The sequence below is a fragment of the Acartia tonsa genome, chromosome 3 (assembly GCF_053477335.1).
Source record: "Acartia tonsa isolate MP-2025a chromosome 3, ASM5347733v1, whole genome shotgun sequence".
NCBI classification, from domain to species: Eukaryota; Metazoa; Arthropoda; class Copepoda; order Calanoida; family Acartiidae; genus Acartia; species Acartia tonsa.
The window spans coordinates 18,681,014-18,699,178 of record NC_137262.1 but is presented as its reverse complement, the minus strand read 5'-3'; the positions used below and the strand labels follow the sequence as shown (position 1 = coordinate 18,699,178).

Below are 18,165 nucleotides of genomic sequence, written 5' to 3'. Positions count from 1 at the left end.
TCAGATAAGACTAGATATGGATTAAAATGGGAGTAAAAGATTTTTGGACAGTGGCCTCTCCTTGCGAGGAAAGGATCTCTCTCCACCAGCTAAGGGAATCATGTTTCAAGCATATGATATTAATTCCTATTTATTATCTTTGTCTGTTAGAATTCTACTAGAAAACCTAGGTTTTAAAGTTTACTAAAAATGGCATTAACTACTAGAAAATATGAAACTTCCATTAGTAGTACGATTCTAACAGAACCAATGCACATTTCATGTTCGGAAAGTAAATACTTTCCGGAAGCCAATCTTTATGAGGAAGGTATTTTTAGAAAGGGGAAAATGTGTAGAAAACACCCATGTAAATTAGAAAATCCACAGAAATCATTTTTAAAAGTTATTGGCAAACATTTGCAATGTTAATTTGCAAAATTAATTTTATGCTCTAAATGACATATCCTGAAATAAATCTTTTATGAAAGTTTATTATCTATGAGTTTAGGACATGCTTAAGACATAAAAAATATTTTAAGTGTTACTTTTTTCGCCCTACATGTGAAAAAAGGCATTTCTCACATTTTATTATAGAAAATTGCATATAAACAAAATAATTATTTTTTTCTACAGTCAACAAAATAATTGGCATAAAATCTTTCCTTTTAAATGTGAAAGTCAGATAAAGAATCCTTTTTAGAGCAAATATAGTGCAAAAAGTAACCAAGACGTTTTAGCAAAGTATGAATATCTAATGAAATAGATACTTTAAAATTTTTATATACATATCAGATAAAAATATATAAAAAAAGAGATCAAAAACTATAAAACAAGGTATATATTTTTTCCACTCTGTCACTGAATAAAGAGCACTTTTAGGTTTGATTTTAACCAATGCAGCACTTAAACACTCATTTTTCAAGGTAAATAAACAAAATGAATGCAATTATACAATTAAGTCAGTTTAATAATACAGTAAGCCTTTTTGTAGCAATTTTTTTTTGTTGAAATTATTCTTTATTTCTATAATAAACTGTATTAAAATCTAATGATTTGAAAATTCGTAATTAAGAACTTCATTTTTACACTGTTTAGACATATAAAGGGGGGGGGGGCGAAAGTGACACTTTTTGAAACCAAAACTAAGAGTCAACAAAGGAACTCAACTAAAAAAAGGGTTACAGGTCTGAGATTTTGCATGGCAGGTGCTTTATAGGGGTACAATATGGAACTGTGAAGAAACGGCGGCGCAACCGCCGTTTCCCGCCGTAATTTTTGTTGCCTTTTCTCGGCGGTTTTCGGCGGTTGCGCCGCCGTTTCTTCACAGTTCCATATTGTACCCCTATAAAGCAACTGCCATGCAAAATGTCAGACCTGTAACTCTTTTTTTAGTTGAGTTCCTTTGACTTTTAGTTTTGGTTTCAAAAAGTGTCACTTTCGCCCCCCCCCTTACAAAGAAAAGGATTAAATCCTTTAAGTTTGAATAATACTTTATATATTTACATAATAAAAACATTAAAATTGTTAAAGATAAAAATAAGTAATTTTTAAAATCATTTTGTGTCGTCTTCATAAACTATTTCCCCTTTTATATTTTAGTCTGGTAGAATTCATAATTATAAATAACCTTTCTTGAGCATATATATGTTTTATTGAAAATAATTATAAGAATGTAAAACATTTTTTGATTGATTTAATATTAACAATTCACCTAATATTTTGTTATTTTACTATTTTTTGAAACTCTTTTATTCTTATTAATAATTCTATTTAACACAAAAAGCTCATAGGGAGTTGATAACCTTTATTTCTTGCTTTGTATTCTAATCAGGTATTTTATTTGACTAAATTTTTTAAAACTATACAGCATGCATGTTTGTGTCAATAATGAAGACATTACGGGTTTTTATGTACAAAAAGTTGTTTTAAAGCAAGAAAAAAAATATAATCTTTCTAGTAACTAATATACAATTTCGTAGTTTTAAATATGTCTGTATTTTGGTTTCTAAAAAAAGTACTATACCAACAAACATGCATGCCTGAAAATTAGTTTCAATATTAGTATTAAACAGGAAAAAGAAACTAAATCGTCGTTATAATTATTGTTTGTTATTTTTGGTGTAAGGTTTTTTTTAATGAAACTTTTTTGGATCTCGTGAATTCGATTTCTGCGGATTTTCTGGTTGCCAGAAATGAAATCTACGCATCTTTTTTAGCTAGATGACATTTGTCTGGTTAAGATTGGATAAAAAAATCTTTGGTTGGTTAAATTCAATAAGTGTGAATGTCTTGTAAGTTTATCTTGAGTTTGTATAAAATAATATTAGAACTTCTTTCTTGATTCAAATTCAATTGAATCTAATGCTAACTTGTATAAAAGAAAAGCCGGGCCATTGGACGCATTATTTTATAATGATTAAAATTTGACTAAAAATTGCATGTGTTTGTGTTAGAATTTCTTGAATGGACATTGGACATAGTTTGAAAACTGTTTTGGAAATCATATTGATCCTTGACTGGATTTAGGTCATTTTTAGGGTAAGAATTGTATTTTTTCTGTTTAGAACCTAAGGAGCAGTATATTTTTTCATAATTAAATTGCATGATAAATTTTATGAAGAGGTCAGACCCTTGCTATCGACCTGGCAGGCTGGATTGTCCAGAATCAGACTGTACCTGGCATGCAACATAGAGTCACCAGGCCACATCTCAGAAACCTAGTTTTCAGAACTAATTCTTTATTAAGGTATTTGTAAAAAAAACTTATGAAATAGAGCATTCTTCTTAACTCGCCTATTCAATTTTAGCCGCTTTGGAAGCTCTTTATCTTTTTGGAACGTTTATACACATAGTATTTAATCAATATGTAAATTGTTGCATTAACTCAATCTACCCATTCCCATTTGCCTCTCATTATTTTAACATTCCCAATATTTTTTTCTTTTTAAAATATATCTCATTAGGCAGAAGTAAATGCACAACCCTTTCTTGACACTGTGTAGTTGGGTATATTTTTTAAATTCATTTTGGGACTTTCCTTTAATATTTAATTTAAAATATTCCTGCTTTTAACTAGATTCTATTGATAAATCAAACCTCTTCTTTCAGCCTGGACATCCTGCCAGTATTTGTTCTGGATGGTGAGGCCCCTAAAGTGAAAGCTGCTACTGTAGAGGCCAGAAATCTTGCAACTTGGGGACCTAGGCAGGGGTAAAGGAATATGTATTAGTTCACGAGAAAAATCTGTTTGTTTAATAAAGCCATACATTTAGTTTAAGTCAAAAAACTTATACCTATTGACCATTACATTACACTAGGTTCTTAAAAAACATTTGACTTAAATTAGGGTTGAGCCGGATACCGGATATCCGGCTGATTTCTAATGCCGGATATCTGGCCAACATTCGATATCCGGCAAATTACCGGATAACCGGACAATTATTATTAAAAATCAGCCGGATATCGGGTTTTCAGAAAGTTTTAATATCTGGTGTTCGGCCAAACCGGGTATCCGGCCCAACCCTAATTTAAATTTTCACTACTCAGATTATTTTCAGCCACAAAATTATTGATATAAGTCTTCTAGTCAATAGTCTTCTTTCTTTCAAAATACATATCAAATTACCCGAATTTAAGATCTACCCAATCCACACAAATAACCTCATCGCCCAAAGTTAAGAAACGACGACAATTTACCGGAGTTTTAAAGGAATGCGGGAAGCTGGCAGAATCTCTTGGAGTTCCTTTTGTTGTTGCACCAGGTCTAGTTAATATCATTTTTAGCTTTAATACAATAAGATGATGTCTAGATAGTACAAGTTGCGCTTTTTTTTTCGTAGATTTCTAGTATGACGTAGCTGATGCTTACTTCGAAATTTTGCACTGAACTTTTATTATTAATTACAGTATTTAACATGATGAATTGTCTACCATTATTTTTGGTAATATTAGGCTTATTTCTTGTTAGGAGAAGCTGAGGCCTATTGTGCTGCTTTGGACAGAGCTAGTCTTGTTGATGGTGTAATATCCGATGATTCAGATAGCGTCTGCTATGGGGCAAGGTATAAACTTTAAATTACCTTAAAAACCTTTTCTGTACTGATTAATCCTGTTCTTTCTTAACTATAAAGAGTTACATGAATGATAACAGAACTTATTAGGAAAAATATTAATTGTGTATGTATACATTCAGAATTAATATCAATATTTTTTAGAACAGTATACAGAAACTTTTCAACAGACCCTAAAAGCTTTTCAGTATCTAAGTATCATAACAAAAGACTTAGAAAAGAAATTGGTATAAGCAGGTAAATACTAATTGTAAGATGGTATGATGTATGTTTGTTTGTTTGTATATTGTTTATCTGGTCTTAGCGATTTTTCTGATCAGACTCTTCTATTCAAAGAATCTAAGTATAAGGCAGGTTTTAAGCTATGTTGCGTTGGACAACTCATTTTCTTAATGCCTTTTTGAGATTTGGGCGCAGCTGCAAAGTACAGAATATTTACAAAAGATACCTTCCTTCAAAAAATATTAGTTCCATTAGATTTCAGCTTCAAGTATTTTAACAATAAACTGTAAATTTTACTTTTTAGAGAACGTATTGTGATAATGAGCCTGTTACTTGGATGTGACTACGCTCCTGGTGGGGTCTGTGGAGTTGGCAAGGATAATCTTGTCAGGTGGCAATATATCCCTTATTTTCTAAATTAAGCATTCATTAACCTCCACTTATAACCAGGGAGTAAGGGAGGGGACAATGGGCAGTTAATTCAATTTTATAGTTGTGACCCTTTAAAGTTGAAAACCCAGATATTTCCAGATAAAACAAGTATTTATAATATAGCAACCTTTAGTGGAAATTTTTGACTTTTCGAATTGTTTTTAATTCGAAATGCACCATCCTTAAACTGATGCTATACCACAAGCCTTTGATTCTAGAGATCAAAACCCTTGTTTACAATTCATTTCCATAATTGTTATTATTTAAACTTCGGAAAATTAAGGAAACAGACCATTTTACTTTTACAACTTCTTTTACCCAAATTTTTTTATTGTATTTATTAAAAAGCTTAGACGTGAAAAAGCCTTTAAATAATTATATTACAAAACTTACTAAAACAATTACCTTCCTACAGAACTTTTAACTCAAGTTATTTCATTTAACGAAATAAAAATGAGATACCTTGCGTCAAAATTTCATACTACATAAATAAAATAGTTGAGAACATAAGTACATCTTAATTTTAAAGATCTTAAGGTTTAAGTAACATATCTTAGGATAACTGGTAGCTGCGCTCCTAGAATCCAGGACAGAAAATAAAATAACACCATCTTGAGATTTTAATGATAAACAAACCTTGAACAACTCAGGACTTCGTGAATTTTCCCTAAAATTTTGAAATTAATCGGATCATTAATTACAGAAATATTAAGCTAAAGCAAAAAACTTTTGCCTTTACATTAAATCAATAAGAAACATCTAACATGTCTAAAGTAACGAAAAGAGCTAATCGTTACGGACGTACAAATGTGCGGGACCTATGTAATTATAGGAAGGCTTTGCTCATAATAACTAATAATCTTAATATAATTTCTTTCTACAACGAACTAATCGGAATGAATTAACATTAAACAAGAATTAGATATAAAAAATGTAATGATTCAATTTACAAAATAATTTTCAAAATCAAAATATTCTGTCTGCTTGTTATTGTTTATCTTTTTGTTGACGCGCTAGTTTGCCGCGAGCTTATGCATGATTTTGCGTGACGTCATTCATAATTGGTCCCCAAGATCGGTTAGAAACTGCTAAATTCTTGCATGTTCCCTTTAAGCCAGTCCCCAAAGTCTAAGACTCCTAAAAATTGAATATTCGATCCATTGTCCCCTCCCTTACTCCCTGACTTATAACATTTTGAAATAAGTGCAAGATGGGTCATGTCTATGAGACTACTGTTAAAAAAGTTTAACTCGATTGGATTGACTTTAAATCAATTTAAGATCCATGGATGATGACACAAAGGTACATGACTCAGCATGATGTACTTTTATGAGCAAATAACAGAACGACAAATTACCTTTTTATGTCATACTGGAGAATGTTATATACTTTAATAATATATACTTACCTAGATAATTTATATTTTTGTGGGAAGTAAAATATTGAGAGGTTCACTTTAAAAGTAAGGGATATTGCCATTCAGGTTGTTCAAGCTATGGGGAGAGCCTCTTAGAGGTGAATTAGAAAAGGTAATATATAGTTTCAACATTGTAAAAATAGATAAGATTTACCAGGAAAGTATGGGGTTATAAAAAGAGAAGGTTTTTAAAAATTTGATATATTGGGATAGAAAATCTTGTAAATTTAAGTGTTTACAAATGACATAAGATGTTAAACTAAAAACGCAATCATATGTTCAGGTATTAAATTGGTCGCACAGTGAAAGTCTACCTGAAGTTGCTAAGACCGCCCACTGTGGGACTTGCGGCCATCCAGGTACAGTCGGCAACCACAGGAAATCTGGATGTGGATTATGTGGAACACAGGCACAATATTTTATTTTTTTTTTATTTTTGATAAAGTTGTTAAACCTGAAAAAATTTTTCATGCATGTGTTGTTAGAAAGGGAGACTGCCTAATTGCTAAGATCCCGTAAAGTTATGTTTTCTAAGAATTTGAAACAGGATAAGAACTCTAAAATTAACATGACAATTGCTTTAAGGAGGTACAATTTAGAGTATAGGAACGTTGGCAGAACCGCCTAATTTTAGCATTTTTTTATTCTTGTTTTAAAGCTATAGAACACAAAACTTTACGGGATCTAAACAATTAGTCAGTCTTTCTTTGTCCACTGATAAAAATATTAAAATTCTTATGTCTATGCAATCATTCAAGTTGGGAAAGCAAATAACAAAAAGAAAGAATATTGTAAAACAAGGATGCCTGTGTTTCTGGTGGAGATAGCTGTCCTTGTGATTATCATAGTGATGATAATCAACTGGCAATCATTGAAAATAATATTAGAAGAAAGGTAAATATAACTAACAAAACGATATTTTCTTTTGGAATTTTAAAAAAAATGAAGCTTGTAAAAACCGTAAAGATATTTTATATCAATTAAAATTTTTTACCTCCAACTTTTCTTCATTCATATATGATCAAAATGATGAATAAGATAAAATGTATTGTTTTCTGCATGTTGGTAAACAAGGAATAATACAACAATTTTTAAAATCATTACTTTTGAATGGCGAAAAAGATGATGATAAGATTTATCTCAAGAAAAACATATTTATTTGTAAAAGATGCTTTGATTTATTAGGTTCTTCATAAAGTTTTGGGGACGGTATTTAACAAATAAGACTCGTCGAATCTACATAATTTTTTTTCTTCAGGCTATTGAGTCACCAGGATGGCCCCATCATGAAGTTGTTCAAGAATTTTACTCATTAGATAAAATGACATTGGTTCACACTTTTGTCTGGGCCTGTCCGCGTCCATATGACTTCATAAAGGTAAATATACCTTGGAAATGGACATAATTTATTATCTTAAAAGCGACATGCTATTAAATAATTAGGTTTGGCGAGCACAGCACTTTTTATTGGATAAAAATTTAGATGTAATAAAAGTAGAATTGGCTTAATACAAATAGACCCATCTTTAACTTCTTAAGTAAAAATATAAAGGGGAAAAGGAAAATATTAATTAGGCAAACATTTAAATGGTGGCGGTAAATATGAACATAAATATGAAGCCGCACTTTTGCATTGTATAAAGCCTTACTATTAACTTATTAGAGTTGTATAATTTGTATGTCCTACACATTTGACTATTTTAAAACTTTAGTTGTGTATGACACGAATGGATTGGGAACAAGAATATACCCTGGATAAGATACAGAATCTTATTGCTAGATGGCAGGTCAGAATTTTTATAAGGAAAGATTTTTCTTATTTGTTTTATGACAATTTGCCTTATGAGCGACGATTAATGTAACTAAGAATAAATAAGGTGTGGGAACTGTAAAAAAAAAGTAATAGGTTTTTACAACGTTTAGTTAGACGACCATTTAATTTATTTTTGAATTTATCTGTACTATTAAATATTACCATGAATGTATTTTAGTAGATTTTAGAAAACACAGAAATTATTTGATCTTTTAAAATTGTTAAACAGATTTTAATTTTACAAATGTTTGTGTCCCTAATATTTTAATATACGTTTCTGGAAGTGTAAGTGGATTTTAATCTTTTTAGGTAGTAGCTTTTTATAGGCCAAACTTAGGAAAAAATACATTTTTTTATAGGTAAAATATCCCGAGCAAAAATCTGGTGTGGAAGTGAGTTCAATCATTAAGTCAAGAATTCAAGGCGGTCAAAATATGCTGGAAATTGAATTCAGGTTCAATTTTCTTTATTTTCAAATAATTTTAAAAAGTCTAAAATATTTTTTATATCTAAGCATTCTAGGATTTTCTGTGTTTTTTTTGTAATGGCGTCCTCTGCGCCTTCAAACACACAGTTATAAAACTTAAACGTAACTTTATTTTTTAAGGAGTACTATTGACTCATTGCCAGAAACTTTTACCGCTTGTGTTCCAACCTCAGATTTTGAAACAGGGTTCTCTGAAATATTAACAGCCTGGATTCAAGAGAAAGAGGCAAAGAAAAAGAAACCCAAGAAAAAGAAAGAAAATGTGGTAATGAGTTTTTATAACAATAAATGAAGAATTGTGCGCTTTTTATTAGAATATACGGGTTCTATTATCCATGACTGAATGAGCCAGGATATAGCATTAATTTTTTTTGCATTGCCGTATTTTTTTTCCATATACTTTTTATGTCCATTCAAATACAGATTTTTCATATCAGGATCCAAAAGAAAAAGTAGCCGGAAAGAAAAAAACCGCAGTTAAACCAGATCCACCAGTTAAACAGCCGAGCATTAAACAATTTTTCAACATGAAAAAAGAAAATATTATTTCTGATGCTAATGATGAACTAATTGAAGAAATTACTAAAGATGTAAATAAGATAAACCTCCAGCCTAAAAAGTTGGTCATGACAACTAAAACAAACAATGAAAAGGTAAAGATTTATTTGTTATGCTGTTCTGTTGCAATTTGGTAGGATGTTGTATAGTTCTTAATTCCTGTAAAACTATTGGATAACTAAAAATCAAGTTTTTTACGATAAGATAAATCTTCTTGACCAAGTATTTTTTAAATAAGAAAGGTTTTTGGTTCTTTTGACTTAACGAAAGAATTTGATATCATTCAAACAACTCTGTCTTTTCAAAAAGAAAAAGAAAATACTTTCATGAAAAAAGACAATTCTTCATTGTGATAAATGTTTTATTGACAGCAACTTCTGTATCCATTCCTTCCTTTTCTATTATTTTTATAAATTTTTCATGAAATGCTTTCAATTTTATCAATTAATAGGTAAGAATAGTGTCTGCTAAGAATGTAACAGTTGAGAAAGAGCCAGAGAAGATGTCAAGTATGAATACTATGGACCTAGAAGATTGTCTTCTGGATAGCTTTGATAATCTTAGCCTAGGTAAAAAATATTCAAATACAAATTGATTCCAACTTTGACGTTGTAGCCATTATTTACATAGAAAAGTTGAAGGAATCGTTAATTATTCAGCGTGAAAGTTGAAAGCAAATATTAATTTGAATAAAATATTGATCAAAAAATAGTATTTGTCAAGTTCTTAGTTAAAAAAGTACAATTTCTTGTTCTACTCTCCTTATACCGTAAATATATTGACTGTCCCTTATTTCTTAACTTCCTAGATTTCCTGAAGAAGAAAGGAACTCCTACTAGTAACAAAAATGTCGAGGACACCAGAGTCCACCATGAATCCCAGTACCTGGATGATACCTATAATTCTGAAGTTTCTGATATTATGAATGAGATTATGGGCTTCTCGGGAAGCAGTTGTAAGTTTCAAATTATTTGGATTTCTGATGTCTTTTTAAAATCTGTTAAAATTATTTTATAGACATTTATTTTTAATATACCTAACATTTCGGGTTTTAGCTGCGGTTAAATTACAAGTTGTTTAAAAATCTTCTAATAGTTTTTAAGTAGATCCTCGAAATATTAGTTTTTGATTACCTATAATACGTGACCAAAAATTAACATCTTCATTATAGTTAGTTAGATATATTTAATCTTATTTTATATTACTACTTATTGTATATTTAGCCAAGAAGAAAATTCATTCAGCAAGATTATCAGTTTCAGCTTCAAAACTTCCTTCAGTAACACAAAAGGTACTTTTTTTTGGCAACAATTTAAATTGAAATTGCGAGGTTTAAATTCATATAAAAAAGGGCAAAGTTAATAAAATATATTTTTTAAATTTAAAATTGCAAGTGATATCTTTATTTTCTGTTCAAATTATTCTATCAAAGAAATTTCTTTTTAGACTTCAACACCAGAATTTAGAAATTATCAAAATGTCTACTCAGAAGATTTTGGTTCTCCATTGCTTGGCAAGCAAATAAAATCTGCTGCAGTAAAACCCAAACTTCACTTAAAAACAGAAGCTACAAAAGTCGTTAAAGATGTTGAAAATAACCCCAAACCTATCAAGAAACCAGTTTTTATTAAAGCAGCTACAAATGTAGTAGATGAAAATAGTGATGAAGATGAATTTGATAAGTTGCTCAAAAAGAACAGTGCTACACCTCTTATGGAAAGAGTCAAAAAGAGATTGGGAAATCAATAACATTGTTTACATATTTATATTAAACATTTAATGGTTCTTTTGGTCGATGAATTTAGCAACCTAACTGTCCCTAAAATGCTATCCTTTTTTTCTGTGATACACAAAAAAGACATATCAAAACTTGAACAACCCTGTTTTGTTACATTTAATCATTGACTATATGGTAAAATTATTTCATTTTAACTAAATTTTTATATTAAAACACCAGACAATTTATATATTGAGAATTTTTAAGAATCTAAAATGGCGGGTGAAAGTTTTTTCACACCTGAAGATTTATTAGAAGAGGATCAAGTCGAAGAATGGAATCAAGGGAGGTGGAATGTGAGAAATATTCCTTGAATGCAAAATATGTTGGGGGCATATTTTGATAAAATTAAAGCCATTGTTCCTTGATAAAATGTTCTCAATCATTTATTACCAAAGAATCTTTCGCCTTACAAGGAGGAGTTTGCGTGCATTATGTATACATTAGCGGGTTCGCCCCTAGCATCAAGGGGATTTGTAATCGAAGGGGCGAAAAGGGGCTAGAAAAGTAGCTTAAAAACTTCCCAAGACTTAAATATGAAAATAAAATAACCTAAAACCATCACAGAGCCTATTTGAAGCTTACATAAAATAGAAAACCCAATTGGTTCAGTAATTAAGCTACAGACAAAAAGAAACCTTAATACTTTTCTGAGAAATTCGAGACATTCTACAGAAACTTTTTACAAGCTAAAATCTTCCACTTTTTCTACCAAAAGGCTGATTTTTATACTCAGTTTGGCCATTGATATATATTTTCTCACGTTTTACTCACCTAATTTACAGATAACTCATCAAACATATATGGAGCTGATGTAAATAATTCAAAGGCAGATATTTCACATGTAGTAAATTCCAGGTAAACAAAATTTTAAAATTTTATTTGTACCATGTAGTTTTCATTTCTTTAAAGAAAAATCATCTTGTAAATTTGAAACCATTTAAGTTCATAATTTCCTTTGTTTTTTTGTTGCTGGCTAGCTTTATCTTAAATCCAGTACTTAATGTTTTAATAAATTTGTAATAACTGAGGCCAATAAAAACCTTACTACAACTTTTCCTTAGTGGCTAAACATGTTAAGTATCTTTGTAAAAAATAACCTTTTATTAATCTAGATGCCAACTAACAACAGCCGATGAGATCCTAGAGGCTTATGAAGAAAAGCTTGAATTTAAAGATGACAAGGAGATTATCATTCAAAATATTTCTGTCGTTGGAATGAGCGATTTCGCGCCAAAGGCCAATCCTAATGAAATACGAAAAGCAGTTGAAAAATGTAAGTAGCGCAATTTTATTTCATTGACAAGCCATTCCGTTTTTATTAGTGATAATTATGCCTATAATTGCGCATCAACTATAAGATTAGTAATTTGTTATAGGTCAATCATCACTTAATCAAGGATATTTCCAATATTATTACTCTTATTTTCTTATTCAGTTGCATGGAAAACACTTGGATACTGCAAAGGTGAAAATGAAGGTATTGTCTTTATTTTCATTTTCTAAAAATATCAAATAGAATTTAGCTTTAGCTATTATAGATTATAAAATAATTCTATGATTCGATTCACTGGACTTCATGATTATAAACTATCTATTTTAAAACTAGATGAACCAGTACCTGATTCGCCTGCCATTTTGTTCACAACTGTCAGTGATTTGCTTATACAGCCTGATATCAAGTTAGATCTTCTATGTCCTCTATTAAATCAGGTTAATAAATTAATGATGTTTTGTTATGATTTGCAAATGACATTACTGATTCAATCATCTGATTTGAGTAAAGATATATCTTCAATCATGGACTAAATCATTAAAAATCCTCCTTTACAACAATTAGAATATCAGGGAATAATGCTATCAGTAAATTGAGAATGATGGGGAGAAAGATGACTGTTTTTACTTCTGTTACTACTATATCTCTCTGGTTTATAAGTGACTGTTTTTTTTTGTTACTCAGCCACCCCAATTATTCCCTTGGCAAAATAAATGATTCAAAAATAATTTAAATCTCTACTAAAATTCCAGAGAGCTCAGTACATGGCGACTACTAATACTTTTGTCAGGTTTTGGATGGAGGTTTACGATGTTCCACAGTCACTGAAATAACAGGAGAAAGTGGCTCCGGTAAATCTCAGGTTTAATCTTTATTTGAATACAGGGATGGCAATCCGAGGCACAAATTATAAAATTGGATACTGATTCTGATACTGCTCATCAATTGTCTAAAAGTTGACGGATTAATTCGAAACTGATTTGGATTGCAATCCCTGTAATTAATACGTAGTTTTGGTTTATTTCTACTTATTCCAACAAAATCAGAATAGTTATAACTTTAATTATATTTTATTGTGAACTATTTATTTCTTTGTATTGGCAATCTTGTCAGTTAACATGGTATACCTAAACAGAATTTTTTTTACGCCAATTCTGACAAATTAGCAGCCAAACCTCTAAAATTATTTTTGTGTTTTGTAGGTTTGTCTACATTCAGCGTGTGCACAAGCTTTGCAGGGGAACTCTGTCATATACCTTCAAACAGAAGCTTCGTTTCCGTTGTCAAGATTAACTCAAATTTTGTCTGAAAGGCATACAAATTATAATTAGATATTTTAAAGAATATTATCTCTACAAACCATAAATTACATTTTATTCAGAAAAGATGCTTATTTAGAAAGTAAAGGAAAACTTGCCGCTTTTTGGGTTAAGTTGTTATGTTTGTTTTCAAATAAATTTAAAGAAAAACAGCAAAGTTAATAAAAATATAAGTCAAAGCTATTGTAGTGGATGGATGGAAATAATAAATTTAACACTTTAAGCCATTCAAACAAAAATTTAGATGCTATTTACATTTTACTACTTGTAGTAATATCACGCAACTAAAATGGAAATTTCGATAATTTGTTTGTAAGATGTGAAACGGAAGAAGAGATAGAAGAAAGTATGAACAGAATATTTATAAAGAAAATTCAAACTTACAGTCTCATGCAATCTGTTCTTAATAAGGATATTGAGGTCCTAATAAAGGTATATTTAAAATTATTTATAGTGACATGTAGTATGAAAGGGCTAAATAAAATTTATTAAGTTGCACTAAACCCGATTAAAATTGTACCTGCCAATGAAAAACATCAGTAACAAAACTAAATTCCCAGTATTTTTATAAGAAAGGAAGAATATCCTCCCTCTATTAATTTTAAAATATATTTGAAATTATGGAAAGAATATTTTTTTCTTTTCAAAGTCTTTTCAAACTGCGGGGCCTCTAACCATACATGGCTACCCTGTGCTCAATATAATCTGACTTAACATGACATAAAGTTAAACGCAAACTTATTTTCAATTTTATTTATTTCTAAATGGGGGGGTTGGTTTCTATTCTCGATTAGTAACTTTGAGGAAACCGCCAATTTTTGTTAAGGAGAAATGTGTGAAGTTAATAATACTTGACAGTATAACTGCAATAATCAGGAAAGTTCATTAATTCAAAGAGGACTATCCACGAACCAGAACAAGTGATTCTAAGCACCTTCCAACATTGTCCCATAGTATTTTTTAGTGAATATACTAGGTTTATGTTTAATATTTGCTTTATCGACTAAAAAGTTAGGATTCACCATGGTTTCATATGAAAAAACTTTGAAATGTAAATCAAATTTTAAAGCATCATCAAATGCTTTGTTGAGTTCAAAGGACAAAATAAAATAACACTGCAGAAAATCATCTAATGTTGTAAATGGCAAAAGTACATTAATTAAACTGTTTACAAGTTACTAACCCTTTATCTAAATATTGTACATTTTTAATCACAATAATATACTTTTTGTGTCAAAGATTTTAAACAACAGTTTAAACTCATCAAAACATTCGATGATATTGCACCAAACAATGCTTAACATTTCAAAGTTTTTTTCATTTAAAACCATGGTGAAACCTAACTTTTTAGTCGATAAAGCAAATATTAAACATAAACCTAGTATATTTACTAAAAAAAATACTATGGGTCAATGCTAGAAGATGCATAGAATCACTTGCTCTTGTTCGTGGATAGTCCTCTTTGTTTGCTTTAAGTTTTAAATAGGTATAACCAGGGAGGAGTGAAGAGAAATAAGACTGTAAATTATACTGGTCCCCATTACACCCAAAATTCTCGCATTCGTTAGCTTAAAAATATTGGTGGTCTTGGTTGACGTATGAAATCAGTGTTCAACAAACATTTAGGTAGTATACTAAATTTAATCTACATAAGAGGTAGTTTTAAGTTAATTGCCCCATTCCTTCCAAAAGATCCCTGGGTTTGATATTTGAGTGCCTCGGTCCTTTACATTATCTCAGCCAGTAATTGTATTAGAAATTCCTTGATTTTTAGAGAAGTCTTCCTTTCCAGGAATAAGGTATAACCAACAAGAGAAATAAATCTAAAATAATATTTAGATGGTAGATATAAAGGTCGTCAATTCTACTATGTGTTGACCCCCAATGACAGCTGAAAACAATTATAAGTTTCGTGATTTTTTGTTTTAATTAATTTTGTTGTTGGTGTTATACCTCTCTGTCTTGACTTTTAATTGAATATTGAACGTAGAGGAGATAAGGATATTGAGGATGTGAGTGAAAGAACTAATATTTTGAGTCAAATTGGTCAACGGTTGCAGGTACAAAAAAAACTTAACTCACATGAAATAGCGTAGATTGTTTTTCTTCTACACTTTAGTGATGCATAAAAAAAATATAATATTCTGCAGGAAAATTAATTTTCATCTTATCAAAGAGATATTAAACATTTTTTATATAAACATTTTGAGTAACTTATAAAAAAGAAGCAATAAAAATTTAAAATGTGAGTCTATGTTCAGTGATATACAGTCCAGTTGACGAATTTTTTGTGTCTAATTGACTGATGCAGCAGATTTATTATTTAATCAACAACATATAATACATAAAAAATAAATAGCAAAAAAATTTTTTGTAGGATTTATGCCATGAATATAAATTGGCTGTTTTGGTAGTGAACCAAGTTTCTAGTGCAATTGATTTTCCTGGACATACTTTTGGAAGGTACGGTACCACTATATCATTTTTTGTTAAGATAAAACATGAATTGTAATAGTATGTTTTGTAGTAACTTACTAAGAAAATTAAAAAATCGCTGATAATGACTTTATTCAATAAGAAATATATTTAGTCTTGTATAGCTTTATATTATTCATTTGTCCTTTTCTTTTTAAAAGTACTAGCGGCTACGCCACTAGAAGCCTCTAGGGACACTGGTAGGAGGGGGAAAAGTCGACCTCATTCATCCCATTTTAAATTTGAGTTTCAAAAGAGTGAGAGAAAAAAATTGGGGGGGAAGGGGGTGAAGACACCCTTTCCAAAATTAGTTTAAAACCTTCCTGGGACCTATAAGAAGCTTCACTGTAAAGGAGAACAATATCGGTTCAGCGGTTAGCGAGATCCTTCGGGACAGACAAAAACGCTTACTACTTTATTTAATAGGATAAAATTTATATAGCACTGTATACTGAATCAATACAATGTATTTTTACAACGAAAGATAATCTAAAACATTTAGGAATGTTATTCCAAGTTTAGGACCTTCCTGGACTGCTTTTATAAATACCAGGTAATTTTTTCTAAACAAACTTGGTCATACATCCATAAGACATGAGGCTGTGTCTGTTTCTAAAATATAAAAAGTAGCGTATTAGATCCCTTGAGGAAGGCCGAAGCTGCGACACTTTCATTAACTTTAAAGATCTAATTGTTTAAATTCAATGATAACAAGCTGATTTACCCTGAGTATTAGTTTTACCCATCGATTATAAACAATATTACCCCCTATCTATGTATATACAAAGTCTTAGCTGGAATGTTTTGACAATACTAGTGATCCAACTGATCAAAATTCATCAAAAACACCCTAAATTTTTGCGCCTTCGAATAAGATAAATAGTTTATAAGACTTTGGATACCAGTCTATTTTATTGCTGGTTATTATGCAATATTCTTTAGGTATTTGTTTAGATTGTTTGTAAGTAAATCAGAATATCTTGTTGGACAGAGCCAAATACCAGGTCTACAAAATGATGCTAGTCTAAGGTAAAGTAAACAAGGACGATTATGTCCATAAGTAAAGCTGCATCAAAAGCAAAATATTTCAATAACAAATGAATTTCTAGTCTTTTGCTGACTGTCTTTGTGGTTCGAAATGTGTAAGTTAGGGCCAAATGCTATACTATTAAATTTGTCTGTTGGTTAGTTGTTTTGTAAATAAAGTATCATCTCATTTTAAAGGTTTTATTATTATTAAAAGAATTGATTAACCAACCAATCAAATAATGCAATCTTTTATTTTAGGAGCCTTGAAGTAGATTTCAGTTCATTTTTAGAAGAAAGCTTTTTTAACTTTATTGTTACTCCGTCGGGTATATTGGGGATAAATATCACTTAAATATTTATGTTTAATTATTAATTATGATAATAAATTGTGAATAGAACCATCAATCTAGTTTTTTTTTGTAATTTCATAAAGAACGTAGCATAATTTAAACCATAGAATTTAGGTGTTTAAAGGGGGGGGGGGCGAAAGTGACACTTTTTGAAACCAAAACTAAGAGTCAACAAAGGAACTGAACTAAAAAAGGGTTACAGGTCTGAGATTTTGCATGGCAGTTGCTTTATAGGGGTACAATATGGAACTGTGAAGAAACGGCGGCGCAACCGCCGAAATCCGCCGTTTCCCGCCGTAATTGTTGTTGCCTTTTCTCGGCGGTTTTCGGCGGTTGCGCCGCCGTTTCTTCACAGTTCCATATTGTACCCCTATAAAGCAACTGCCATGCAAAATGTCAGACCTGTAACTCTTTTTTTAGTTGAGTTCCTTTGACTTTTAGTTTTGGTTTCAAAAAGTGTCACTTTCGCCCCCCCCCCCCCCCTTTTAATTGTTTGAGAAATAAACAAAAATTAACAAATTTATCAGAATAAGTCTGGAGCCTCTAATATTTCTAACAGCGAAACTACTCTGAAAGCCTAAGTGATTGGTATATCTGTCTATAATGTTAGTGGGTTGCAAATTATCATTTTTGCACGCCTCTTGATGGCACGATCTGTTGTGAAAGGCTCGATTCTTGGCCCCACGCCATGCCATAATCAAAGACATTAATTGTTATTTCTCGCATCGTATTATAAACAGCTTTCCGCGGATATAGAATGTACAATTATAAGATTAAAACAAGTTTTTTTAGCCCCGAGGTGCCGAAGGCACCCGCTAAAAAACTGGTTTTAATCTTATATGTACATTTTTATATTCGTAGAAAGCTGGATATAATACGATGCTAGCCATAGTTTTTCGTATGGATGAGAACCGGTTCCTATCCACCGGATTCGAATGAATACGAGAAAAATGGTTCCTTC

The 18,165-nt window shown here is 30.6% G+C and overlaps 2 protein-coding genes across 2 annotated transcripts; both read left to right on the top strand.

Moving 5' to 3' along the window:
* Nucleotide 1: 1 nt before the first annotated feature.
* Nucleotides 2–10,971, top strand: Gen (XPG-like endonuclease). Its single transcript, XM_080153014.1, has 19 exons — nt 2–94; nt 2,600–2,725; nt 3,088–3,183; nt 3,616–3,740; nt 3,947–4,040; nt 4,194–4,286; nt 4,576–4,662; nt 6,187–6,232; nt 6,404–6,529; nt 6,922–7,014; nt 7,379–7,498; nt 7,833–7,907; nt 8,293–8,387; nt 8,541–8,685; nt 8,858–9,073; nt 9,430–9,547; nt 9,787–9,933; nt 10,202–10,269; nt 10,425–10,971. The coding sequence occupies exons 1-19, from the start codon at nt 27–29 to the stop codon at nt 10,725–10,727; spliced, it is 2,241 nt and encodes a 746-aa protein (XP_080009140.1). The 5' UTR covers nt 2–26; the 3' UTR covers nt 10,728–10,971.
* Nucleotides 10,972–11,492: 521 nt separating this feature from the next.
* Nucleotides 11,493–17,327, top strand: LOC145313561 (uncharacterized). The gene is made up of 13 exons (XM_080153017.1): nt 11,493–11,613; nt 11,871–12,031; nt 12,194–12,235; nt 12,365–12,468; nt 12,822–12,893; nt 13,234–13,343; nt 13,668–13,782; nt 14,177–14,226; nt 15,341–15,410; nt 15,728–15,813; nt 16,328–16,378; nt 16,780–16,854; nt 17,113–17,327. Exons 2-13 carry the CDS (start codon nt 11,974–11,976, stop codon nt 17,204–17,206), a joined length of 927 nt encoding a protein of 308 aa, XP_080009143.1. The 5' UTR covers nt 11,493–11,613; nt 11,871–11,973; the 3' UTR covers nt 17,207–17,327.
* The last annotated feature ends 838 nt before the right edge of the window (nt 17,328–18,165 follow it).

Excerpts from the sequence above, each read along its gene's own strand:
- Gen (XM_080153014.1), top strand. The coding sequence starts at position 27 with ATGGGAGTAAAAGATTTTTGGACAGTGGCCTCTCCTTGCGAGGAAAGG. Across the intron at positions 3,184-3,615 it reads CTTGCAACTTGGGGACCTAG|ATCTACCCAATCCACACAAA; the intron begins GCAGGGGTAAAG and ends CCCGAATTTAAG. Across the intron at positions 7,499-7,832 it reads GTCCATATGACTTCATAAAG|TTGTGTATGACACGAATGGA; the intron begins GTAAATATACCT and ends TTAAAACTTTAG.
- LOC145313561 (XM_080153017.1), top strand. The coding sequence starts at position 11,974 with ATGAGCGATTTCGCGCCAAAGGCCAATCCTAATGAAATACGAAAAGCA. Across the intron at positions 12,032-12,193 it reads ACGAAAAGCAGTTGAAAAAT|TTGCATGGAAAACACTTGGA; the intron begins GTAAGTAGCGCA and ends TTTCTTATTCAG. Across the intron at positions 13,344-13,667 it reads ACTCAAATTTTGTCTGAAAG|ATGTGAAACGGAAGAAGAGA; the intron begins GCATACAAATTA and ends TTTGTTTGTAAG.